The 27,497-nt window shown below is 35.9% G+C and overlaps 1 protein-coding gene across 4 annotated transcripts in view; it reads right to left on the reverse strand.

Moving 5' to 3' along the window:
* Positions 1-489: 489 nt before the first annotated feature.
* DPP10 (dipeptidyl peptidase like 10) overlaps positions 490-27,497 on the reverse strand; it is a 1,232,656-nt gene continuing 1,205,648 nt past the window's right edge. For all 4 annotated transcript variants that reach the window (XM_070581203.1, XM_070581202.1, XM_070581204.1 and 1 more), the window contains 7 exons: positions 20,360-20,554; positions 19,063-19,117; positions 7,525-7,624; positions 7,213-7,271; positions 7,028-7,100; positions 2,928-3,001; positions 490-1,329 (listed from right to left, as the gene is read on the reverse strand). In XM_070581203.1, the coding sequence (XP_070437304.1) occupies positions 1,195-1,329; positions 2,928-3,001; positions 7,028-7,100; positions 7,213-7,271; positions 7,525-7,624; positions 19,063-19,117; positions 20,360-20,554 (691 nt within the window). In that variant the 3' untranslated portion in view covers positions 490-1,194. The remainder of the gene's footprint in view (positions 1,330-2,927; positions 3,002-7,027; positions 7,101-7,212; positions 7,272-7,524; positions 7,625-19,062; positions 19,118-20,359; positions 20,555-27,497) is intronic.

Consider the following 27,497-nt stretch of genomic DNA (forward strand, 5'->3'; position numbering starts at 1 on the left):
TATTTCATTTCTAATTCTCACCAGAAAGATTTAAATTAAACAGTAACAGATGAATTGGGCAGGCCCAGAATACTAAACAGGAACTGGCAAACGAAATAATCCAGCTCTTTGCTTTTACAATGAAGATGAGAATTGATTCTGCATTGAGAGAGAGAAGTAAAATGCGGACCAAGTGTTTTAAAAAAAGCCTTCTTCAGGAAAAGAGCAAAATAGCACTCAGTGGCATTGCATTGTTAACAAAATTTCTTTATCAGAAACTATAATTTAATATTTAAGTATCTAATTTACATGTGACAAGGTATCATATTCAAAAAATTAAATTGCAACTAGAAAACCATTAACCACTAAAAACGATACCAAACACAACCCAAACATTTATAGGAAAGCAATAGCTAGAATTTGAATTGGAAAAAATGTTTCATATTTGGCTCATTAAACAAAGCATCCATTATAGCCTGTAAAAGAGCATCTCTTCTAACTCACCAAAAGTTTGTAGCGTGAATAACATGTAAAGATGGATTTATTGATTGTATATGCACACGTGTATATATATTGTGGGACATACACTTGTGTGTTGATTTAAAGATATTGTATCTACTGATAACTGGCTGAACTTTGGAAGGTGCTGAAATCCATATTTCTACAGACCTTTGACCCACTTAATAATGTCTTTTTAAAAACAGAAATTACATAAAATACTCTGCTTTTTATTAACTGAATATTTTCTTAAGCATAATAATAGACAGTGAAGGAATTGCACTTATTGTAAAGGTACAGTAAGGTGTTAGATTGCAGCTCAGCCATCAAAGACCAGGGACGTAGTACTGATAAGTTGTGCATTATATGCAGATGATGATGGCCATTGAAATTAAAATGAGAGCAACTAGTTACAGAACAAATAAGGGTGTAACAGAAGAAAACATGCACTACTTCTACTTTAATGCAAAACTAATTTCTCCCAGGACACCAACCATTTGACCTTCCTTACACAAAGAAACAGGTTCTGCACCCTTGGCAACACGGTAGACTTGGACTTCTGTATTCTAATTCTAGTTCATTGTCTCTGAGTGTGCTGTTCCAGTGTCATCTCCCTCAGCCGCCCTTGAAATTCTGGAGCATCTACAATATGACAGTCTCTTGGTTGGGTTTCGTTGAGCCTCAATATACCCTTCAGTTCTATATAAATAGGGTCCATTATTCATCTTCTTCTGGTTCCTGTGGTAACACAGATATTTCTTCCTTTAAACAATCACTGAAGAATCTGAGAATTGTACTGTAGAGATGATATTTGCTCTTCTCAGATACGTTATGACCTTCATCCGGGTAGACCTAAGATAATGAATGCAAAGGAGATTTAAAGTTATCAAAGCAAATATCGTCCCTTAGAATTCATTCTTCTAGCCCCAATACCAAGGGAACTTTGGAAAATGAAGTCTAACCAAAATCTCACTTAAGTTCTTTATGTTACACTTTTCTTTTTTATAATAATCATATCATAATCAACATTTGAGACAAACTACAATTTTTATGTACTTAAATTAGGATTTGTTAGCCAAAAAAAGTACAGCTTTCCATGTTCACTCTGATCAAGATGGCATTAACAGTCCCCTCAGCTTGACTAAATTTTAGACAGTTTCTTCCTGACTAAGGGCCCCTGACTTCCCTTTGCTTAGAGCATTTAACTTAGAAAACTTGCATTCTAAATTCATTCTCTGAACCTTTGAAATATATGTGAATCTTCTTCCAGACTCTTGCCAGTTTTATAATCCAGGAAATTTCTTTCTCAAAGGCCTGGGAACCATCTCTTTGAAATGCAATCATTGAAGGAGATCGCACTCCCATTTCCCAGGCTCTGTGGGAGAATAGGACCCTTTCTCCAAGTGGTAAAACTATCTTCTGTCATAAAGACACAAGAAAGCTTACTTTTCCGTTTGGTAAGGCCAATTACCAAACACGGACGGACTCTGAGTTCCTCCACCCCAGCTCTTTAAAGCTCTCTAGACTTTTGCTTCAAAATAGTTGTTTAGTTTTTCTTCCTTATTGCAGTAGTCTTGAATAAAATCTTCCTTGTCTGTTTAATGTTGTGTGGTGCAATTTTTACTTTGACAATGTGCTTTCCAATATAAATGACACTTAGTGAGTTTTCTAAAATACAAATACAAATGTTGTCACATCAATTTCTGGGTGTAAAGTTTTTAAATAGTGCCTCACTGCCTATGAGTAAAGCCCCATACTCCTTCACATTGTTTATGGTTTGACCCACCATCTGTTTATCTCTACATCTTCATCTTTCATCATCCTAGCCCTGGTTCCTGTGTTTTAGATATGCTGAACTGTTTTTTGTTCTTCCAAGTGCTGAGAAATTAAAATTACTTTTTTCCCTTCTGTGACTCCTCCCTCAACTGAAAGTTCCTTGACGGTATAAAGTATATCTTATTGACTCATCTAGCATAGTGACCCCTGTAAACTAAGTCCTTGATAAATATTTATTAAATGTGGTTGAATGTATAGATATGAACCAGATTTTGCCCTCTTTTTTCTCATAACATTTACTCAAATCACTCTTTTCCCCCACTTTTCAAGATAAGCGTGATGGAAAATGAGAAAAAGACAAAAGGACTAGAAAGGGAATAGGAAATTATTCTTTTAAAAGAATTCATTATCAGTGGTATGAACAAAAATATGAGAAGAAAAAGACATTTTTTGAAGGAGTTTATGTGCAGTTCACTTGTAAAGCATGAACTGACCCAGGATAAATACACGCATTCTTTCTGTAATTAGGAAAAAAGAACACAATCTTTGGTACCTAAAAAACACAGTGAAAAACAATAGCATGGAGGATGGAGTAATCCAGAGGCTGTGTTCCAAATCTGACAACTAAAACACTATGTTTTAGGAAAACATATTCTTCTCAAAAAGTGACTTACCTGCATAGTATAATTCACTCCCGCTTTTATTAGGTGTTTGATTAATTCTGCTGAATGCTGGAAATGAACTTTTGCTGCAAAAAATTAAATTATGATATTTGAAGGAAATACATTTCTTAGGATCAGAACTTTTCTATATCAGTTTTTCAAAGAGACTGAGTATTTTACTTTACATATATTGCACATTTAAAAGACTGATAAGTGGCTTTAACTAGGAAACCAGCAGATACAATGGTAATAAAACATTGAGATTTGCATTATAAAAAAATACACTGAAACAGGAGCTACTACTAAGGCTCTACTTATTGTACAGGATGGTGTTTAGTATACTTTACTATTTATCATTTATCTACAATTACTCACATATTTTATACCGTTATAACAATTTTAACATGGTGAATGCCTTTCTGGATAGGAATATAGCAATTCAGCTTTCTGTTCTTTTCTGAGGATTACGAGGGCCCAGTCTCAGTTAGACCTTGGCATTCTGTTTGTTTTTTAATTAGAAAACAATACCTCATGTTGAGAACATAGAGCACACATCTCATTATTCAAGGGCTAAATATTTATTGTGGATCCTACTGGTTTCTCCTGTTTCCTTCCAGCTTCCTTCTGCCTGAACCTAAGGTCCAAGACTCTGAAACAAGCAGCACAGCAGACTGGGGTTGGGTGACGGCATTGGCTGTAACTAGCTACGAGGAGTTGGACGAATCACTCAGATCTCTTTGTACAGCACTTTGCTCATATGATGGTCTGGGTTATTCATTCCTACACCATGTGCATATTCAAATTTCTGTAAATAACTTTTTTTTGTTTTCTGAGGAAGATTGTCCCTGAGCTAATGTCTATGCCAATCTTCCTCTATTTTGTATATGGGACACCACCACAGCATGGCTGACAAGTGGTGTAGGTCTACACCTGGGATCTGAACCTGTGAACCCAGGCTGCCAAAGCGGAGCATGCTGAACTTAACCACTACACCACAGGGCTGGCCCCTGTAAATAACTTTTAAGGTAACTTTTTAAAACTGTCTTTGTAAAACTAGGACAGCTTTAGCAATAGCTTAAGCTTCTTCATTGTGATAATTCTATAATACTGAATAATCCTACTAAGTAGCAGACAATAAAAGATTCCAAATGATTATCTAAATCTTTTTAAAATCCACCCAACATTTTTTTCAACATCTTCTATTGTACTTAATGGCAAAATTACCACATCCTCTCTAAATAACTTTACAAATTGCTTTGTAAATATAAGCACTAGAAATGCTAGTTAATAGGGGCAATGACTGAGATAAATGATCCCTTATGTAACCCAACTGTTCATTGCAGAAAAAAATTTGAAAAGAACCCTGTCATTTCTCTGTATGGATACAGCTGAAAACATAAATGAATAAATGGATTTTCCAATTGGGTTTTTTTCTGTTTAGTTTCTGGGACAAAACTTGTTGATAATTGCCATTTGTCCCCTTCCTAAAACTAAACATGGACATTAAAGTGAACTGTTTTACTGATAATTTTGGAAGATAAAATTAATAATCATATAGTTATATTGTCATTGATTTAGCACCTATAATCCACCAGTCCCATATGGGGTGTGTGTGTGGTGTGTGTAGGTGTGCGTGTGCAAACACACAGGAGTGTTTCCTCTGATCTGAAGTGGCCAGTGCTGAACCTCTGCTTTGCTCTATCAGGTGGGGGAAGCACCAGGCCCATGACTGAGAGTCAGATAGGTATAACATGATTTACCTTAATAGCTTCAATGTACTGACAGAGAAATTTGAATAACATGAATATATTCTAGGGTCATGGCAAGACATAAAATAATTTAACCTTGAATATAATTTATTCCTACAATTGAAGCTTCAAAGCATAATGAATAAGATCCTCAATGCTGGCTTCAAATCCCCTTTCTACAAAACAACAACTTTGTGATTTTCAGCAAGTTGTATAAATTCCATATTTATTTTCCCAATCTGCTAAATAAGAAGAGCAATAATACCTACTGCATAGTATTTTTGTGAAAAACAGATGTTATACTATTAAAAGCTTTTGGCACATTTTCTGACATGTAATCAGTACTTAATAACTGCTACTCAATGTTATCACTGTTAATATACACATAAGCTCTTCATACCTTAGAACAAAATTTCAATATTCTTTTAAAATGTTTATGCTCTTTCATCATGTTGCACCCTACACAGGTATTATATAATCTAAGTCGTTTTAAAAATTTTATAATAGTTTTAGATTTTCAGAAAAGTTGCAAAGACAGTACAGAGAATTCCTGTATATCCCTTGCCTAGTTTTCCCTCTTGTTACGTTATTATGGTACATTGGTCACAACTAAGCAACATTTACCTTTTTTTTACCTACCCCCCTCCAGGAAAGATTGGCCCTGAGTTAACATCTGTTACCAACGTTTCTCTTTTTTTTTTCTCCCCAAAGCCCAGGTACATAGTTGTATATTCTAGTTGTAAGGCCCTGTAGTTCTTCTACGTGAGCCACCACCACTGCATGGCTACTGACAGACGAATGGTGTGACTCTGCACCCAGGACCTGAACCCAGGCCACCAAAGCAGAGCACATGGAACTTTAACCACTAGGCCATCAGGGCTGGTCCCAACAACAAAGAAACATTTAGACATCATGTCTCCTTATCTTCTTTGGGTCTATGAGAACTTTTCAGACTTTCTTTGTTTTTGATGACCTGGACAGTTCTGAGAAGTACTGGTCAGGTGTTTGGTAGAATGTTCCTCCGTAGGGTTTGTCTGATGTTTTTTCTCATGGTTAGACTGGGGTTATGGGTTTCTGGGACAAGAACATAGACATAGTGTGCCACTCATGAAATCATATCAAGGGTGCATCCTATCAACGTGACTTGTCACTGCTGATGTTGACCTGGAGCCCCTGGCTGAGATGGTATTTGTCAAATTTCTCTGCTATGAAGTTACTCTTTCTCCCCCTTTCCCTACAGTACACTTTTGGAGCAAATCACTAAGTATAACCCACTCTACTGGGGGAGGGAGGAGAGGTAAGCTTTTCCTCCTAGTGGGAGAGTATCTACATAAATTATTGGGAATTCCACCTAAGGGAGATTTGTGTCTTCTCCCCATTTACCTATATATCAGCATTGATCTGAGCTCTCATTTAACTATGGCCTCACATGCTCAAAAGTTAAATTCAAAACCTGGTATGATCTTTGCTGTAAGACTTCTTTAGTTATAGTCTTTGTAAAATGGGGTAAAAGTACTGAGGCAGGGAGGGGTGGACCAACAAAAACAAGTTCAAGATGTAGGAAATATTTATTCAAGGCTTTGACTCTCTTTGCTCACTTGTCAGGTAGCCTTGGATAAATCAGTTTCGCCTTTGAAATTGATTTTTGTCATCTGTGAATGAGGCTATAAATACTCAGCCTTGTTACAAAGTTTCATACAGAATAATAAAAAAATATAAATTCTTTGAGCCCTGAACACTTCATGTGAATATAAAATGATATTATTTATTACTAGTAATATCAATCATATCCACCTCCAATGTGTAAAGTGATGAAAAAATGAGAGGTGATATGAAAGTGGTTTTTCTAAAGTTTTTGTTTTAACTTAAGTGGGCCATCTCACCAGAATGTCATCTCGGTGATGGCACTTTCTGCTATCCTATTGTTTCCTGAGTTATTTTGCATTTGAGGTAGGCTTGATGACATTGTTGTAGCAGTCACTAGCCACATCTGGTTATTTAAATTTAAATTAATTAAAATTAAATGAGATAAAAAATTCAGTTTCTCAGTCATACTAAACACATTTCAAGTGGTTAAGAGCCACATGTGGCCAGTGACTACTGCGTTTAACGACACAGGTAGAACATTTCCATCATCCCAGAAAATTTTATTGGGCAGTGCTGCCAGTGAGGCCCATAACTTTCTCTCCTCTTAGTCCTGACTTCCTTCTTCCCACTTCCCATCAGGCATTGGACTCTTTGTGTCACTCTTCTTTGCTCTCTTCCTCAGCAGGTTTATAGGGCCCCCAGTAAGCAAGTCCTTGAACATACCCTTTTGTTCAAGGTTAGACCCTATCAATCTGTAGCAGCAAATATACTACTTACTGTCGGCAGTCCCATGAATTATTAATATATTTTCTTCTTTTAAGCCATGAATATTATGTAGCACACTGGATGCCTATAAAGGAAAACAGAAGAATCTGTGTATATAGATCTACCTATATTTGCATTTTGACTGCATTTTTAGAAGAAAAATACTCTTTTTTCTTCATTATTTTTAAATTAGTTACCTGGTACGTGCTTTCTTCTTTAGATGGCATACCAAGGTATCTTTCAGAGAAAGCTGAGGCTGTGACCCAAGAAAACAGACATTTAATAATAAACTAAAAACTATTGGAGTAGCATATTCCATTATTTAATCTCTACGTTTCACATTTGATTGTCATGCTCCAGTGATACTGACTAAATCAGGGAGATGATAAACAGCTGAAAGCATCTCTGATAAGAAATGATAAATGAGCTCAATGGACCTCCTCTGCATTGGGACTTTCTTTTCTACAAATCAATACGTTATATTAGGTCAGTCTGTAGGAAGTGCTCACCATACAACTTCAAGTCTGTGATGGGCGCAATCACTGATCCACATTTAAAAAGCTTTTCATCTGATTTTAAGATCATTGACGCAATGTAGCCACCATATCCCTGGCAGAATAAAAAAAAAATAATTGTAACAATTATTTCTGGAGACATTTTTAGCTTTTGATCACTGTTTGGTAATATACATATCAGAATGTCTCATAATGTCCCAGACTTGAGCAAAGAATACACTAAGATCACTTTGTACAGATGAAAATTTTGAAAAGAGTTGTTTAAAGTTTTATATAACAAGCTATTTTAACAACCTTAAGAAAAATATAAAATTAACTAAATATCACCGTGTCAAATATTTGCTCTTCAATTTCATACAGTATATCTGCAAACAGCCCCAAATAATTTGAAGCTAGGGAAATATAGCACTTACTAAATTATATATATTTTTAGGCAAATCACATACGTATATTTAATAAAACATTTAAGTTACGATGGTTATGTAGAATTGGGAAAAGAGAATTAAATACTTAAAATCTATCATCACAAATACGGATTCTGTTTTCAATTCCACACAACTAAGTATTTTAAGGAAATGGGATATGATAAACAATGTTACTAGTTAGATGAGTTGGATTACTGTTTAAATTTAATTTTTAAATATCCTCCTGCAATGTTTTTGAACTAGTATAATTATATTCTTAAAAAATAAATCAAAGCATCAGTTTTCTTTTGAAGCCCATGAGCTGACCAGAAAACTTCCAGAGGAAATTTTAACAGTTATAGTGATACTAGGCTCAGGGAATGACCTGATGAATTATCCATTCATTTTAGAAATTAATTTTTAGCTGTGTTCTTCATCTTGCTGGACATCGTAGTATCCTGAAAATTATTAAAAAATATTAACACTCAGGCCTTGGCCCCAGACATTCTCATGCAATTGATTCATGATGAGGTCTACTTTTGAAAGATTTCCAGATGATTCTAGTGTTGTTCAGTGCTATAGGAATCTGTTATTCTCACTAACTTCTTGAGATGAGAAATAGAAACATTTCACTTATGCTTATTTGAAGCATCATTTAAAAAATGGTACATGAAAGTCCAAAATGCAGTCAGACATCACTGAAGTGGCTGAGAGAACATATGTGAAGAGCAGCAGAATACGCCATCCCAAAATATGCCACTTTGGCATATTGATTAGTTTGAGCTGTAGGAACTTGAAAAACAGCAAATGCAGAAAGAAGCTTTCTCTGAATTCCCCTTATTTGTCTAAAGACAAATCTTCCAAAATGAACTCAGTTGTCACAGATGCCCTCCCCAGGGGATCACCAACCAGGAAAGATTGACTCTTGTCACAAGAGAGGAGAGTAGAGGCCAACACCACACACGGACAAACTTTGTCACAAATTGTATCTCCCATCTATTCTTCCAAGGTCCCATTCATCTTTCCTAACAATCATTTACTCTCTCCTAAAAAGCCTACATCTTTCTCCCCTTTTCCTATTAAAATGGAATTTAAGCTTGAATTCTAAGCCACCTCAAAGAGTTACTCAGTTTCCCTGGTTTCTCTCATGTAGACATGAGGTATACAGGTCAATAAACTTTTGTTGTTTTTTCTCATCAATCTGTCTATTACAGGGAGTCTCAAGCAAGAACTCAGAAGGGAAAAGGGGAAACTATTTTTCCTTACCTACATATGTCTATTTTGTCCTGGAATATTTGACTAGTTTCCAGAAGATTGAACAAAGCTTCTCCAACAATGAGGAACTGAGGGAAAGAAAATTATCCTTCATAGTTAAGCCACCATGGAGTACCTTTGCTCAGTCTCTTTGGGAGAGACAAAAATAGCCTTAGATCAGCAAAATTTGAAAGTAACAGGCTTAAATTTGTTAACACATCTAAATAAAGGAGTGGAAAGGAGGGAAAATAATTTCCTTCTACCTTCTGGGTTCTTGGCTGAGATGTTTTGTAACAAAAGACAGACTGACAAGAGAAAGATAAACGGAAGTTTATTAACATGTATGCCTCACGTACACATGGAAGATACCCAGGGGAACTGAGTAATACCCTGAAATGGCCCAAGCCACCATCTAAATACCATCTTTAGTCAAAGACAAAAGAAAGATATTGGAGGAAGGGCAGTTATGAGAGGTTGCCACGAAAAGAACAATAAACAAGGGTAAGGCTTGTTATGAAGATTGAAGTCAGCGCCTTCTCCACTGATGAGTTTCTTATGATTTAGAGTCATCCTTCTCTTCTTGGTACAGAGAGGGGGAGACAAATGGAGATTTCTTTCATGAATGAAAACATCCTTTACAAAAGGGTAACTTCTATGTTTTCAAAGCTTCTCCTGTGTCTGGTCTTTCTTAAAATAATCAGCTCAAAATAACCTTTATGTCAAAGTCACATATCTGGGGTGGCGTATTCTGCTTCCCTTCAGAAGTATGAAATGGTAGTATGAATCATGCAAAGCAAGTAAATAAATATTATAGAGCAAAAGTGTGGAATGCCCTTGAAAGTTCTGTCCCTAGAGGGAGCCTTTCTAGTGTATTGTTTTTAGTTCTCTGTATGCAGATGAGATCAGGGTGCTGCAGCCAAGAGGTTTCAAGTAGTTCCCATGGGCCAATACTCTTCCCATAGTGAGAAATGCATCTTGGTTGATGTACATCTTGGTTGATAACTTTTCTGGTTCTAATTCCACATTGGCCAAGCAAATTTTCAACTGACTATGATTTGTTTATATACGTAAACTGACTACTGAGAGAATACTTGAGTATTCTAATCCTTGGAACAACTGTACATCACATTTGAATAATATAAATTAATAAATAGGTATTAATGGTAATTTTTTTTTATTGTTTTTAGGAAGATTAGCCCTGAGCTAACTGCTGCCAATCCTCCTCTTTTTGCTGAAGAAGACTGGCCCTGAGCTAACATCCATGCCCATCTTCCTCTACTTTATATGTGGGACTCCTGCCACCACATGGCTTGCCAAGTGGTGCCATGTCCGCACCTGGGATCCGAATTGGTGAATGCCGGGCCATGGAAGTGGAATGTGCACGCTTAACTGCTGTGCCACTGGGCTGGCCCCAACGGTAAAATGTTTTTTAACTCAATTTCACATGATTCTCAGAGTCTGATTATCTCTAGGAAATAAGAAGAATGGACCAAAGGAGGGGCAGATCCTAAAACAGTGCATCTCAACTCGAAGTTCATTCAAACCACTTGGGAATCTTGTTAAAATGCATATTCTAATTCAGTAGATCTAGGGTGGGTTAAAAGATTGTGTAGTTTTAACAAACTCCCAGGGGATGCCTATACTGCTAGTCCACATTTTAAATAGCAAGTTTTCCTAGCATAATAGTATAATAAAGATACCTACCAAAACATCTTCCTAGCTTCTGCCAGCATTCCCTAGACCAGTGGAGCTGCAAAAATGTATCAATGCCCTCAAAAACAATTCAATCAATCTGTGGAGAATGGACTGTGGAGCAATCCACGTGATTCTAAAGAGAAACTAGGGCTGTAAATCATTGCTGCTGCGCAGGAGTTGTATTTTACTATTTTTTTAGATATGAAAATTTTGGATTAATGAAGCTAAATACTCTTTAAGACTTAATGATAGTGAAAGCTGTTGAGTAAAATTCTCTACAGGCTTTAAAAACCTGATCCAAAATGCTGCTTTAATTTGATTTATTTCAGAGAAATAACTTCTATTTTTAAAGGAAAATCAACACCGGCAGGAATTAGAATAAATTAAATTTTAATTGCTCACCTTCCTCTCTACCACTTCATATTTAGTCACTGAATGTAAGAGTAGATCATGAAAAGGTTCTTGGAAAATATATTCCAGAAGAGGGTAGAAATCAGATGTAAGTTCTAGCTAGACGTAAAGACGGTGATTTTAATTTTCAAAACAACTCTCATCTATCTATCAGGAACATGCCACAAACTAGGAGTCATCATATTGACTCTGTAGTCAATTAGAGGATATTTTTTATTTGATTTAAATAAAAAAGTCAATAGTTAGTATAGGCTGCTGTGTTTCAATTGTGCTGTCATTTCATTGGTTTCTCATTGGTCAGCTTTTTTCATTCATTATAACTGTTATGTCATTTCCATTTAGAAAACATTTCAGCATTACTTATAAACTTTTAATGAATTTATCTTATTTTTAAAAAAATCTTGTTTACCCATAAAAGATTTGTGAAATATTGAAATGAAATTGGATATAAAAAGGCAAAAGTTATCTTCTATGCTGGCTGAAGTTTATCTCCTCTATTTTCCTCTAGTATCCATGTGATAGTTTTGAAAGGTTATGCATTCATTTAATCAGTGCTTTCCTGTGTTTACAGGCCCATCATTTCAATAGGTAGAAAATAGGAGGAGTATTGTCTAAAAATATATATTATTTGACACAGACCATTCTTAGAAATCCTATCAGTCTGTTCCTGAATCAGCTTACATGGTCTGAGAGCATAGATTAGAATTGCTCTCCAAACTCTGAAAGATTAAGCTAGAACAAATAACGCACAGCACAAAAAATATCAGCCAATTTCTTGGAGTTCACTGTTTCAGCTTTATGAACACCCACAGTGAAATGTACCTCAGGACTTCTAAGTAAATTTAGTTTCTGCTGGTAAAGTCAATTATAATGGATGAAATTAGCTAGCTGGACAGATGTAGATGCAGAGGTAGCTGCATATATAGATATGTCAACCATAAAACAGAATGGATTTTAGACCAAAAGGAGAAAAAGCAGGAACCGGAAATTCAATCAAATATTGATGAATATAAAGAAAAGAAGTTGATGAGAGATGGGAAATTCCTGGCCCTAGTGCTTCCATTCATCCTGCTTTTCCCAGAGGGACTATCTCAAATGAATCATACCACTTTTCATTCTGAATTCTAACTCAGCCTGGAATCTGACACGGTGGCTCTGCTTTAGCCTCATTGGTGGTAAAAAACATGTGTGGCGAGTCCATTCCTAGCATTTCATGAAACTGATAACTCACTCCTCAACTGAGAGCAAAACAAAACTAAGCAAAAACAAAAAGTAAATACAAAGTGGTGGCTAAAAAAAAAGAGAGAGTCGGAGAACCACTAAAACAGAAACTAAAAATAATTTTAAATGCAATCTTGAATGGGCACAAAAGTAATGAATCCCGAGAGGCCAGATACAAACTGAAAACTGGAAACCAGAGAGGCAGACAAGCATAAAGCTGGAGTTTTTTCCAAATGCAAGTGATTCTGACTTTCTGCTATGATGGTATCTTTAGTGGATGGGGTACACAAAATGCATAGATTCCACACAATGCGTCTAAAAAAAGTCTGCATAAGACTAGACCCCTAAAGGATTGTCTAAAAATGACAAGAAATAAGCATGCTGCACAAAAAGGATTGGTGAAAATGTTTTTGCTTTTTTGTTTTCCCTTCCTGTCATGAACTTTTACTGAGCTATTTAAAAATAAATTAATCTGGACTAAAACTTTCAGCCATAAGTCTACACTGGGGTTTGCAGATCCAATTTACCACACAGGTGTGATGAAAAGAAAAACAAAACACAATACAAAAATGCAAATGTAAGATGAACCTAAAAGAAGTCTCATAGATAAGATTCCACTTTTGATGGAAGACAATAAACCACAGATTCAGACAACCCATCAAAACCCAAATATGATGAATAAAAGATATCCCTAACTATACACATATTGGATAAACTATAGAACACCAAAGAAAAATATCTTAAAATAAATAATAAATATGAAAGATTCAGTGTTTCTGAGATGTCAGTTCTCCCTAGATGATCTACAGGTTGGGTACAATTCCCATGGAAACCCCTACGGGCTATTTTGTTGAAATTACAAAACATGATTCTAAAATCTATAAAGAAACACAATGTACGCAGATGAGATAAAAGAACTCTGAAAAAGAACAAGATGGAAGAACTTCTCCTCATTTCAAGATATAATACAAGGGTGATTTACTGTTTTTTAACTTATCTCAATTTTAGAAATGAAAAAAGGAGGAATAGTTTTGTAGTTATACTTCCTGTGATTTCATAAGTCTTAATGTGAAAGTGTCTGTTGCACAATCTAAATGGTCAATAAATCAGCTATGTTAAACTATATATATATATATACATAAATGGCAATAAACTCATGAAAAGATGCTCAATATTGTTAAACATCAGTGAACTGAAAATGAAAATGAAAGGAATACCTCTATTCACCCACTGGAATAATTTAAGTTAAAAAACTGGTAATACTAAGTCTTAGTGAGGATATAGAGCGCCTGGAAGTCTCACATATGCTGTTGGTAAAATAAAATGATACAACTACTTTGAAAAAAGTTTGGCAATTCCTTGTAAAAGTAAACATGGATTTACCATACAATCCAACAATTTTACTCCTAGATTTTTACCAAAGAAAAAGAAAAATATATGTCTACTCAAAAACTTGCACACAAATGTTTATACCAACTTTATCCCTAATTGGCAAAAATTAGAAACTACAAAAATGTTCAACACTAGGTGAATGGATAAACAATTATTTTATAGCCATACAATGAAATACTATTCTGAAATATACATGAATAAAACGAAAAATGTGTTTGGAAAAAGGAAGGAAGAGAAAGAAAACAAAAATAATTCAATCAAAATGAATGGAAGAAATGAGGAAAAATAGAAAAAATAAGATAGAAGTCACAAATAATGAACATTTAAATGCAGCAGTAATCACAATTGGTATAAACGGCTACAGTCTTCAATTAGAATACACAAATTGGCAGAAAAATTAAAAATATTCATCTTTCTGTCTTTTTTTTTTTTTTTTTTTTTTTCCTTTTTCTCCCCAAAGCCCCCCGGTACATAGTTGTGTATTCTTCGTTGTGGGTTCTTCTAGTTGTGGCATGTGGGACGCTGCCTCAGCGTGGTCTGATGAGCAGTGCCATGTCCGCGCCCAGGATTCGAACTAACGAAACACTGGGCTGCCTGCAGTGGAGCGCGCGAACTTAACCACTCGGCCACGGGGCCAGCCCCAATCTTTCTGTCTTTTAAAAGGGCGTACCTAAATCATGAGGACAAGGTTTTGAATAGTAAGATGAAACAGTGAAAAACAAGTGTGCACTAGTCAAAAGAATGCTGATGCTGTAATTGTAATAATAAAAAAGTCATCTTTAATGCAAAAATTTAATAGAGATAAACTGAGTCAGTGCAAAGCAAAAGGATTCAGTTCACCCAGAAGATATAATAATTCTGAACTTGGAAAGACTAAAAATAAGTAGCTTTAAAATATACACAGCAAACATTAACCTAACGACGAGAGATTGAATAATTCACCATTATAATGGGATATTGTAACCTGCCTCTCTGGGAAATTAGAGATAAAATAAATCATTGAGTAAGTTTATTATTTAAACATCGTGATGGACTGTTCGATTAACTGAACATGTATGTAACACAACCTTTTCAGCACATATGAATATTTTATAAAGTATGTCCTTCCTCAGTCATAAATCAGTCAATATTTCAAAGGATTTCTCTTATGCAATTCAAAGGATTTCTGTGGCCAATTCTTTGACCACAGTTCTGTTATAATCAAAGGCAATAACAGAAAAGTATTCACAATTTTTAAATTTAATTTTGAATAAAAATAAATTAGAGGGCATAGACTTATCCTAGAAATCGAGAAATACAAATATTAAGTTTTTAAAAAGTACTACATATAAGTACAAATGGGAAGTACCTAAGGAGTGTTGCAAAGAGATTTTATAACTCAAATGCTTACATTTGAAAGGAAGAATGCTAAAGATTAATAAACTAGACGTTCAACTTAATAATTTAAGAATAACACAAACTTAAAAAGTAGAAGAAAAAAATAATGGCAAAAGTAGAAATTAGTGAAATAGGAAACAAAGATGAACAGAGAAGAACTAAGCCAAAATATGGTTCATTAAAAAAGAGAGACGGATGGAGGGCTGGAAGGAAGACAAGCAGGGAGAACACGAGCAAGAGCAATCAAGAGAGAGCATCCATGCGACCAAGGGCAAGAGAGTGCCCAGCCAAAGCAGGAAGGCACTAAGAAGCCAAACCGGGAGTCAAAATGGGACATTACCACCACTAGTGAAACAATTCAAATGCGATAATAGGATATTAGGTATTAAGCTTTGAAAATATTCTTGAAAAATATATGAAATGGAACAAACCCTTTTTGAAGTAGTCAAACCGACTCCAGAAGAAGTGGAAAAAACTTAATAGTCCTGTATTGGTTAAATAAATTTAAACTTGAACTAAAATTTCTCCAACAAAGAAAGCAAGAGCTCCAGATACCTTTGCAAGCTAATTCCAGTTCTAAAGAAGCTTTCCAGACAATAGAAAATGCAAGAGCATTACTCCCCAGACCATTTTAAAGTTTAGCAGAATCCAATTTGATACTGAAATAAAACATTCCAAGAAAAAAAATTGCAAGATGTATTCAGCCTTAAAGCTAATAGCATTCCCTTGTATACTGAGAAAGCCACATTCTAATTTATAATTCACTCATGTGTATGCATATTTGTTCAATTGCAATAGAATATTTTTTCCACTTAAAATAAATTCATTTATGTTTTCATTTGTTTATATCCTGTGTCAGTCTGTTGTATATTTAGACTGCCAGCATCAGTTGCCCTGAGGCTTATCAGCCCCCAATACAATGATAAGCATGAGATTTTGAACTTCTAAGTCTGAGGCCTAGAGTTTTATTTTCCCATATTTTTTTGGCTAACATCCAAATTTCCTAGTTAATGTGGAGGACGCTTTAAGATCTCTGTCCACTCTTCCTCTTGGTCTTGTTGCCTATCATCCCCTTATGTGAGCCTTAATTATAGTCACTTTATTTCAAGTTCTCCAAACATGCTCTCCTTCAGAAACTGCATTTACATGAGACCACTCTCCTTGCCCTCTACTTTGCTGAATGATTTTCACCATCCAGTTCATGCTCCACTTTCTCCATGAGGCTTTTTACAACCTTGTGAATCTTCTCACAATTTCCACAGTAATGAATATATGTATAACTCATGTGGTCCTTTTTTCCTACTTATGTGTACGGTAGATAGAGTGCAGAAATACAAAAGCCCTGAGTCCTTTGTACATTGTTACATATTTCAGGAGCAGTAAGGAGCAAAATTACTCTCCACTATATGCACTTTTCTTGTGGTAAAAGATATGTAACATAAAATTGACTATCTTAACCACGTTTAAGTGCACATTTCAGTAGCATCAAGTGTGTTCACATTGTGGTGAAACTCATCTTTAGAACTTTTTCATCTTGTGACTGAAATTCTGTATTCATTAAACAGCTTCTTTCCCCCTGCCCTGGGCCCTAGCAACCACCATTCTACTGTTTCCATGAAACTTGACCACTCTAGACACCTCACATAAGCAGAATCACACAGTATATCTTTCTCTGTACTGGTTTACTTCATTGAGCACAATGTCCTCAAGGCTCATCCATGCTGTAGCATGTGACAAGATTTTGCTATATGTACTTTTTAAATGTATCTAGAGTTTCCATTTCTTTGGAATGATCACTTTCTTAGATATTTTCATTTTTTCACTGATATCTTTGTCTCTAATGATAGGCTATCATTTATGTATTTGTTTGCATTTATGTTGGAAAAGCACTGTTCACAAACTATTTTTACTGATCCCTTGAATATTATTGACAACAAGAAATAAATGCAGCAAAGACATGGTGCACTGCAGCTGGCTGAAGTAGGGAGAGAAAGGCAGTGATTTGTGCTGATTTTTATTTTACTCATTTGTTAAGTAGCTTTTTATGCACCTACTTGTCAGTGTACAGCACTAATATTTATGCCCCAGTAAAATTGCCAGTTATCTCTTTTCATATATCTCTGGGTTCACTTATGAATAGTGGAAAAGACTTCATGTTTAAATCCATGAGCACCAAGAATTTGCTTTGTCTAAGTAGTGCAAGATCTCCTTCCTTTTTTCTTCGTATCCTTGCGGTGTCTAGCTCTGTGATATGTATAAACTAGGTTCTTAATAAATATCTATATGAGGTTTATTTTCCGACTGTGAAAATGATGTAGAACCCGACACAAACATTGCTTCAATAAGAAGGAAATATCTTGCAGAAAACAGAGAAGACATAATTATGCATATAGTCATCATTCTGTTTCTAAGCCATGTCAGTCTTCCCAAAGGCTGTGGCACTTGCTGTTGCTGCTGTGCCTTAAGAGATCTGCATGACTGGCTCCCTTTTGTTATTTAGACATCAGTTTAAATATCACTTAATTGGCGGGGCCTTACTTGACCACTCAATCTAATACCATTGACCCTTCCTGCAGTTAACTTTCATCCATTGATTTTGTTTGTTTGTTTTCCTTATGAGACTTTTTTTTTAAAGGTTTTTATTTATTTATTTATTTATTTATATTTTTTCTCCCCAAAGACCCCTGGTACATAGTTGTATATTTTAGTTGTGGGTCCTTCTAGTTGTGGCATGTGGGACGCTGCTTCAGCGTGGTTTGATGAGTAGTGCCATGTCCGCGCCCAGGATTCGACCTGACGAAACACTAAGCCACCTGCAGCAGAGCGCGCGAACTTAACCACTCGGCCACGGGGCCAGCCCCCCTTATGAGACTTCTTATCATGTGAAACTGTTAGTGCTACCTAAATAGCTAAGATAAATGCAGCCAATAGTTAACATAGCTTAATATAAGGGAAGCCATCTTATAGAGGGGAACCATGTTAGGACTATAAATAACCCTGATCCATAAGACACCGCCTTTTCCTTGTTAGCAATGCTGGAGGTTGCACATAGCTTAGAGCAGTACACATCTGCTTGCTCTGTTATTTTCATGGCCTTGGCTTATACATAGACCTCCCTATTCCAATAAGGCAATAACTGTTCTTTCAGCTTTTCCAGGGATGTAGTAACCTTCGGGAAAAAGCCCTCTGTTGGTATCTGTCAGCACTGACAAGAGAAAGGGATGCTCTGTAGTCTCAAAGACAACAAGACCAGATGGTCAACATTCTGAGACCCCTCCCTGCTTCAGCCCATTTGCCCCATATAACCGCTTCAAAATTGTGTAGTTTTAAGATGTTTCTTTAGGACACTAGTCTGCCATTTTCCCTCTTGCTGGCAAGCTGTAACAGAAAGACCTTTTCTCTCCTACCAGCTTGCCTCTTGACGGTTGGCTCATCCTGCGGTGAGTAGAAGGCCCCCGTTAGCACTTAAATAGCTATGTTTTTCATTTATTGTTTATTATCTGTTTCTCCTCTCTAGAAGGTAAGCTTCATGCCAATGGAGGCCTTTTTTTGTCCTGTTGTTGCTCTATTTCTAATACCAGGCACTAATTAGGTACTCAATAGTCACTGAATTAATAAATGACTATATATAATATTAATTATAATATTACATTTTAAAGGATAACAGAGAAATTATAGTAAAATGAGGAAAGTAATTACATATGTATACATATAAACACATACAACACACACATACATATACATACATATATGTACACACAATTTTTCCACTATTTACCTTTCCGAAAATGCTTAATCTTTTGGAGTCAATGTATGGCTGTTTCAATAGAAATCTGCAATGAGAAAAAAACATATATATGTATACACTTTATCTTTTTGAGTCAAATGCACATGGGGATTCATTCTTGGCACCAAAGTAACCAGAAGTCAAACTAGAAATACTTTTGTGGTTTCAACTGTATTCATGTAGAAGGGTCATGTATTCCAAAACCTTGATAATCAAAGTGAGGATCCAGCAGTTAGCATCAGCTGTCAGCTTGATACAAATGCAGAATCTTGGGCTCCATTCCAAGCATCCTGAGTCAACATTTACATTTTAACAATATCCTAGCCAGTTTCTATGTACTGTTTTAAAGCACTTACTAGAGTTCTCAGGCCACTTTTTCATGGCAGTGTGGTAATGGTATCTGTGACGCTCAAGAACTGTTAATTAACTAGGGAAATAATAGACATTGTGGATTATTATAAATAAATAATGCAGTGGTATAATTAAGATCTTTCTCATTTTGATAAATCCAAAATGAATTCTAATTCCACAGGGGAAGTATAATTCTTTTATCATGGCAGTAGGAGTAAAATATACTTGAAAAAAAAATGCAATAGTCTATATGATTAACTTAGAAAATTGTCCAATCACTAAAATACAAACCTCTGAGTCACTATTGAGCAGTAGTATATATTGATGTGGATTAAGGCTGCCCCAGCTAGAGAAGCCCAAGGTGACCTGGCCTACATGCCAAACTATATGACCCAGTGGACTTTTTTTTATGGTATGAATTAGAACTGCCCCAGGGAGAGAAGCCCAGGGCATCCTCACCTACATGCCGATCTATATGGCCAGATTCGTATCTAAAGTTATATGACTGCACAATAACCAGACCCCATCTGCACTGAAATCATTTAATGACTTTTTACATCATCTTTTCTTTTTCCAGTAAAAATAAGTCACGTACCCATGCCTTATAAAATTAGCCCTAACCCTCAACTCAGGGCAGCAGCAGGAGCTCTGACCGCCCGTGGGTCCTGTCCCCATGCACCAGCTCTGCCTGCCCATGATCCTGTCCCCATGCCAGCGGGGGCAGCAGAAGCGGCGGCAGCAGAAGCTCTGACTGCCCGTGGGTCCTGTCCCCATGCTATTCCACACTATTCTCTAAATAAAAGAGCACTACTGCCAGATCTTGAGAGTCTAAGAAATCTTTCTTTCGACTCCTCGGCTCACCGATCCCGCATCATATATCAAATACTTAACTTCTGTCATTATGGGAAAAACAATAGGAAAATGTGCTCCCACTTACTTCACAGCTGCTATTTGGTCCTTTACTTCCACTGAACCTAACCTTCGATGGATCTCCTGCAAAATTTTCAGGCCCTGGAATCCACTTCCTCTACCATCAAATCGTGCTAGGATGACGTTATCTGTGTCGACAAGTACTGAATCCCAGTCAATATGGAATTTATCTGTAACCAGCTGGCCGCCTGGTTCTTCATCCCTGCAAATATCAAGACATTGAACCAAAACAAGAGTCATTGACAAACTGGTAGAAATTTTCACTTTCACACTTCTTAGCTAATAAAAATTATGGAAAAGACCTATGTAAGCTATTAAAATTTCTATTAATTCTTGATCAACTTGAAACTTTAAATGCCATTTTCCTTTGTAGAATTTTGAAGGAAAATTTCTCTGAATTAAGTGAAACTATGAAACAAGGTTTAAAACTGTGCATGAGAGATTAATTTAACTCATTTTTCAAAAGGGAAAAATGAAGAAAAATGCCTGCATTTTCCATAGGCATTTCTAAAGAATAACTGTCAAGTTGACATACAGGCTCCTTTTTATTGGATTTCTTCCAGACAGCGTGTTTTAGAAATGTCTTGCAGATGGCACACAAGGGCTAAAAGTTCTGATAGAAAGCAGAATCAGTTATGGAGTCTTAATAATAATTTATCAAGAAGTGTACAGCACTAAAGAATTTCAGACCCAACAAGAAAAACTGCATTAATACTTCCTGAATTGTTTTTTGGGGGGATGGAATTCTCGCTGAGGAGAATATAAGCAAACAGTGAGGAAAAATTCTTTTTCATCACTAAAGTTGATAGCAAGAAAAGGAAGCAGAAACACATCTGTTTGAAAAATTTGAAAGCTAGAAGTAAAGGACACACAAATTATAAAGCACAAACATTCTCTGCAGAAGGACAAGGTGATACAATTTTAAAATGTCAGATTTCAATGGTATTTATTATTTTATTTTCCAGAATATAGAAATGGTAAAAAAGCCGACTCATAAAATCACACAGATTCAGGTCCACATCTAGGTATCTAGGTATAGTTCAAACATGCAGCTGTCCATGTGATAGATTTGAAGAGCATCAAAACGTCTAACTCTCAGAAACGATCTCCATTTTTATTTGGGCTACACCAGAAATCTTGACCCTACTCACTCTCCTGTAAAGAAATCAAACTCTCTTGCCTTCTTGCTTATGCAAATATGTTACCTAGAAGCATCAATACACAAATTCATCCTCATTAACAAGCTTTTAGGTTATCAGGTTTGCTAAAGAAACGGACTTCAGGACAGCAAGTGGAACTGAGAAGACACAGGGGTTGTGAGAGACTGGTGAGTCAGGTAAAAGGGAGTAGGAAATAGGGCAAAATCTGAGACAATTGAAATTCCACTGTATGCTGTTATGGGCTGAATTGTGTCTTCAAAATTTATATGTTGAATCTCAAATGTCCAGTACTTCAGAATGTGACTATATTTGGAAATAGCACCTCTATAGTGGTGATGAAGTTGAAATTATGCCCTCAGCATGGGCTCTAATCCAGTCTGACTAATGTCCTTACAATAAGAGGAAATTAGGACACACATGTAGACTCCAGGGGTATGCCAGCAGAGGAAAGACATTGTGAAGAAGTAGCAAGTGTAAGCTATGGAGAGAAGGCTCAGAAGAAACCAAACCTGCTGGCACCTTGATCTTGGGCTTCGAGCCTCCAGATCTGTGAAAAAATGAATTTCTGTTGTTTAAGATACTCAATCTGTGGTATTGTGTTATGCCAGCCCTCGTAAACTAACACAAATGCTGTCTGTGGTCAAAGCAATTAAGATCCTTCATCTTATTTACTACCAAACTTATTTAACCATTTTAGGGAGGAAGTTGTTTGTTGTATGGCTTATTACATCTATTATTATTCCTACATCGTAAATAAAGAAATTGCGCTATGAAAGCATTTTAATCATGACCCCACACTACACATTTAATGGTGAACCTGTGATCCGGATCGAGATCTGCTTTGTCCTTTCACACTGCTTGCAATCTTAGCTCTTTTTAATTTAATTTTTTAATTTATTTTAGTTTTTGCAAACTTAGCGCTTGATCAGATTATTGAGAGTTGTTACTAGACACATCCACATGCTCTAACCTAGAATTCTAATTGCCTGGCTCAGAATGAAGTCTGGAATTGCTGGTTTTTTCCAGTTTCCAGTTGGTACTGATATAACTTGTCTAGCATTTGAGAAGTAGCATGAATCATTACGCCTAACACAGTTTCTGGTGTACAAAGGACACAGCAAATGCTTGTTGAACTAGACCTTTTCTGAGAAAGCAGGCCCAGGTGATGTTTGAATTGGAAAGACATTAAAAAGGCTTGAGTTTAAATAGAAACATTATTTTGAAGCTTGGGGATTTATTGCAAATATTAGAAAGCAAAACATGATTCATAGAAGATGAGCTACAAGGATTAGCTTCAACATTTAAGCTGAGTGTAAACATGACAGTTTGAGTCCCAACATCACTCTGAACATGGACAAAAATACTAGAACACTAAGACTCAGTTTCCTTATCTTTAATAATAGTAAAATACTGTCTTGTCTCCGTCAAAGACTTTGCAGCCACTAAATGGCATAATGTACTTGAAAATACTTTATGAAATACAATAAGCAATAAAAAACCCTTGCTAGATTCAGCAAACAATAAATTGCTATTATTCTTTTTGTTTGAAACAACTTTTGCTTATATTCAGCATATTTCCTTAGAGTTCAAAATTGAAACTATATAAAGGATTTTGGACAGTTGAGCAGAAATTAAAGTGGACAATATCTATGGATAAAGATATTATGCCATGTCATGTGACCAATTATATCAGAGGCACTTCCATTTTCTAGATGGACCAATGATTTCAAAGCCTTACAAGAAAAATAAGTGCAATCAGCAGATGCTTTGGAGTGATTATCAGAGTGTTGTTAGTTATTCAGGCAGAACTTTGCAACTTTAAAAGCTGGCAGCAGCCCGAAGGTGATATTATAAAATGTTTTGTTAATAAGAAGATGTAATTTTCCAATTTACATATGACCTATTGCATTGTTCACATCTATTTTTGGAGTTCACAGCTAAGTGAACTTTAGACAAAATGTAAATAAGTCATATATATTTTATGACAGGCAAATAAATTATTTTAAAATATAGTTTAAAAAGCAGCACATTCTCAAACTTAAGATTAATTAAATGGTTGAAGATTTTTCAAAACAAAAGCCTTCAACCCTTCACTCATGTTTGCAATATCCAGGGAAAAAATAACAATTTCACTTCTTTGTTCTTCTCTCTAAATTGCCATTTTTAACATTGATGCCAGCCCTGACATGGGTTTCCCTACCCTAAACCCAGAATATATGGGGTTAAAAACCAAAGCACTCATTCCCTGCTTACTCCCTGGCTCCCTGGCTCCAGAATCCACTATCCACCATGGAGACAAACGGCCAAGGTCACCCACCTGGATTCCTTATCATCTCTTCCTCCTCCCTGCAAACAGCCTCCAAAGATGGAAAGCAGGCTGGTGGGAAAGCTCCAACCAGCAGGGCCACTGACTCCCCCACCTCTCTACAAGCAGCCACATTCCTCACAAACCTTTAAAACCTCTTGCCTCACTCTTTTGGGGAGATGAGACAAAACAAGACAAATTTGAAGGCTCACTCTCGTCTTCCGGCTAATATCATGTGAAATCAAATCCCTTTCCTTGCCATAAGCCTGCTGTTCTAGTTTTTATTTGGCCCTTCTTGTGTGGCAGGTAGGAAACTATGTTTGTATGTGGTAACAACATCAACCTTGTCTTTACAAGATTTCAATGTTAGAACACAAAATATCAGTACACTATCAGCCAATTAATTTAAAACACTTTTTTGTTTAGTTGAGTGTTTTGTTCCTTCTTTTTTGGCGTGTAATACAAGCATACGTATTTCAAGAAGAGTTATAAAAGAATGTGGATTATGATGGTAAGCATTGCTATTATAAGGGACAAGCCACACACTTGAAGGAAGAAGGAGGAGATTCTTCACAAACTGTGGAGCAGAAAATATTAGATTTTTTTCTTCAAACAGAGGAAAGAAAATACTACTTATTAGGTGGAGCAGGACTAACAAGACATTTGCTGGTAGAAAGGATAACAAAGAATGTACCATAGACCAAATCATACACCATATAATAAATGGGCTGCATAACTTGTATGTATACAGACTATGCAGAATTTGTGAGCTCCAATTCATTTGGTTCCTTTTTGTTTTCTGAGTGTCTTCCTTATCTTTTTTTCTACACTATTTTGCTTTACTCTGCCTGTCTCAGAAATCTCTGGGGATCCATAGACAAAAGGTGTTTCGAGGTTGAGAATGGGGACACACAATTTTATTGAAAGTTGTGGCAAAAAGATCAATTCAATCTATCCTAAGCAGTGAAAAATTCAGCAATATGAATTTTGCCTATTTCCTAACACAGACGGTGAAATCAACCTAAGACTGTAAGCTTTTCTTAGAAGTTAAGGTCTTTGAGGAAGAATCCTCATGTGTTTCAATACCCTTAGCACTGAAGGTGTCCATATGAATGGAGAGTTCAGGATATGAGCACATAGTAAAATAGAGAAAGAGATGAGCATAATGCACCATGTCCAATAGATCTTTAAAATGACAGAACAAACCAGCTTTTTATGACATAAGAAAACATCGCTATACCAAAACTGAGTTAAAGTGAAGAGATTCATTCAGACTTCACGTTTGATCAGATTCACAAAGTGTTATTTAATTTCATGAAAAGAGGGTTGAATTCATGTTCAGAGAACACAATTTTGGGTCCTGATTTTGTTACTGATATGCTGAGTTACTTTGAGCAATTCCATGCTCTTTTTACCTTCATTTACTGTTTTCATTATTAAATAGTATTTTATAACTAGTTAAGATCATGTACATACTTTGTGTGTGTGTGTGAGGAAGATTGGCCCTGAGCTAACATCTGTTGCCAGTCTTCCTCCTTTTGTTTGAGGAAAATTGTCCCTGAGGTAACATCCATGCCAGTCTTCCTATATTTTTTGTATGTGGGGCGCTGCCACAGGATGGCCTGATGTACAGCATGTAGGTCGACACCCAGGATCCAAACCTGTGAACCCCAGGATGCTGAAGTGGATCACGTGAACTTAACCACTACACTGCCAGGCTGGCCCCACACTGTACATTTTTAAAAGCCCTTTTCCTTACCAGTAAAATTTTGGTTACCATAGTTAGAAGGAAAATATTTTCTGAGAGCACTGTCCATGCCTAATCTATTGTGTAGCAGATTTTTTTTTCCCTATATGGTAGAATTTAAAAGCTACCATACTGACAGCTGAATATCTGTGGAAGGAGGGGACATAGAAAGAATTGGTTACAGTCATCTCAGTTCTTTGCTCTTTCTTGTTCTAGAATACACCAACTTTAGCTGCATGAGTGCTGGAAGAGCGCTAGGACTATTGAGAACAAGGTTTTGCAATTTTCTTTTAGATATAATAAACTGAAAAAAAAAGTGTGAAAGGAATGGTGAAGAACAGAATGGAAAGCAAGACAAGGGAAAAGAAACTGATGCTGCAAAGAGCCACATCACCCTAAATTCTTACAGAAAATCAGTTTTTGATGCTTCTGATTTTGTTTTTTAGGAAAGAATTCACTTCAAAATAGAATTTGAGTTGGACATAGGACAGTAGTTTTAAACAATGTTTGTCTTGCCTGAATCTGCAATTTACTTTGTAGAAAGTTTCAGTAAGGGATGATTTTGTTGTAACATATATGTACATTTAAACTCTAATAAAGTTTGCCCTCTTTCAAGAGGTATATACATACAGATACGTACATTGGCTAATTGGGCAAATTCCTTTTCTCTATTTTTCATTGTATTATCCTTTGATTTCTTCTCATGGATTGATTATCTTACATGCAGAATGGCAGAATGTTTTCTATATATTTACTACATCATATGAGAAATATTATTTTTTCTGTCAGAGAACTGTTTCTTGTCCATATCCTCATCTTCTTCCATTAAGAATATTATAAATATAATTTGCAAATTTCTGATCCATAGTTTGTTTACAATATGATTTTTGGCTGAATTACTTTTCTTCTGAGTTGTAACTAGGTAAGTGTTGGATATGGTTAATATTATTTGTGCCTCTATCCAGACCCTATCATATAGTTCCTAAGCCTATGTTTCTGGTAGAGATTATGATGAGGTCTACATCATAATACATAGAAAATTAGACTTATCAATCAAATTCTCAAATTTTATTACTGTCCATCACTTGTGTTCATATAATTGTATTCATAGGTCTTGTCCATTAAAATCTTTTAGAATAACTGTCTGCATTAATGACCTGAACTTTATAGGGGTGTGAGAGCGTCATTGAAGAAAGGGTATAAGTGATAGGTTGATAAAATCAAACAGAGTTGAGCCCAGTTCTAGAGGCTTTAGACAAGTCACTTGCCTTCCCTATGCCTAAGTTTGCTTATCTTTGGTGTGGAGGATGATAATAACAGTGCATACCTAGTAGAGTTATGGCAAGGATTAAGTGAGATAATATATATAAATTGTTTAGCAAAGTTTTTGGTTCTTGGTAGATGTTAATATTATCAACCTAGTTCTGGTCAATGCTATGGGACTTGACCTTTTCATCTTCCATTCCTCCTCATAGAAATCGAGCTCCCAAATTTGGCAACCCTAGGCAACTCTGCGTTGATAATTCCTGAGCCTTTATATACTAACAGTCAAGTTTTCCTATTTGGCTTAGTCTGAAGGAAGGAAAATTCACTTGCAATAAAAATGTTCTACTTTTCAGTGGGGGGGTCTCTCAGTTAACCCAGAATGAAAAGTTGTGCATATGTATGTATTAGTTTTTGTGTGCGTGTACTTGATTTCTTTCCACACATAGTTAGGTGTGTTTGTGCACTTGAGTGCAATTGTATGTTTAAGTTCTCTCTTCTCCTGCTTCTACAGATACATCTTTCTTTTGGCATCATAAAATCAAGAAAATCTTACCTTGATATACCTTTCTGGATTATAGAATGTATGACATAGAAATTGGGTCTTTTTTGTTTTGAGACATTTTTTTCAATAAATTTTCTTTACACTCAAAAAGCTGCTCAGACAATA

The sequence above is a fragment of the Equus przewalskii genome, chromosome 17, assembly GCF_037783145.1.
Source record: "Equus przewalskii isolate Varuska chromosome 17, EquPr2, whole genome shotgun sequence".
Lineage (NCBI taxonomy): Eukaryota > Metazoa > Chordata > Mammalia > Perissodactyla > Equidae > Equus > Equus przewalskii.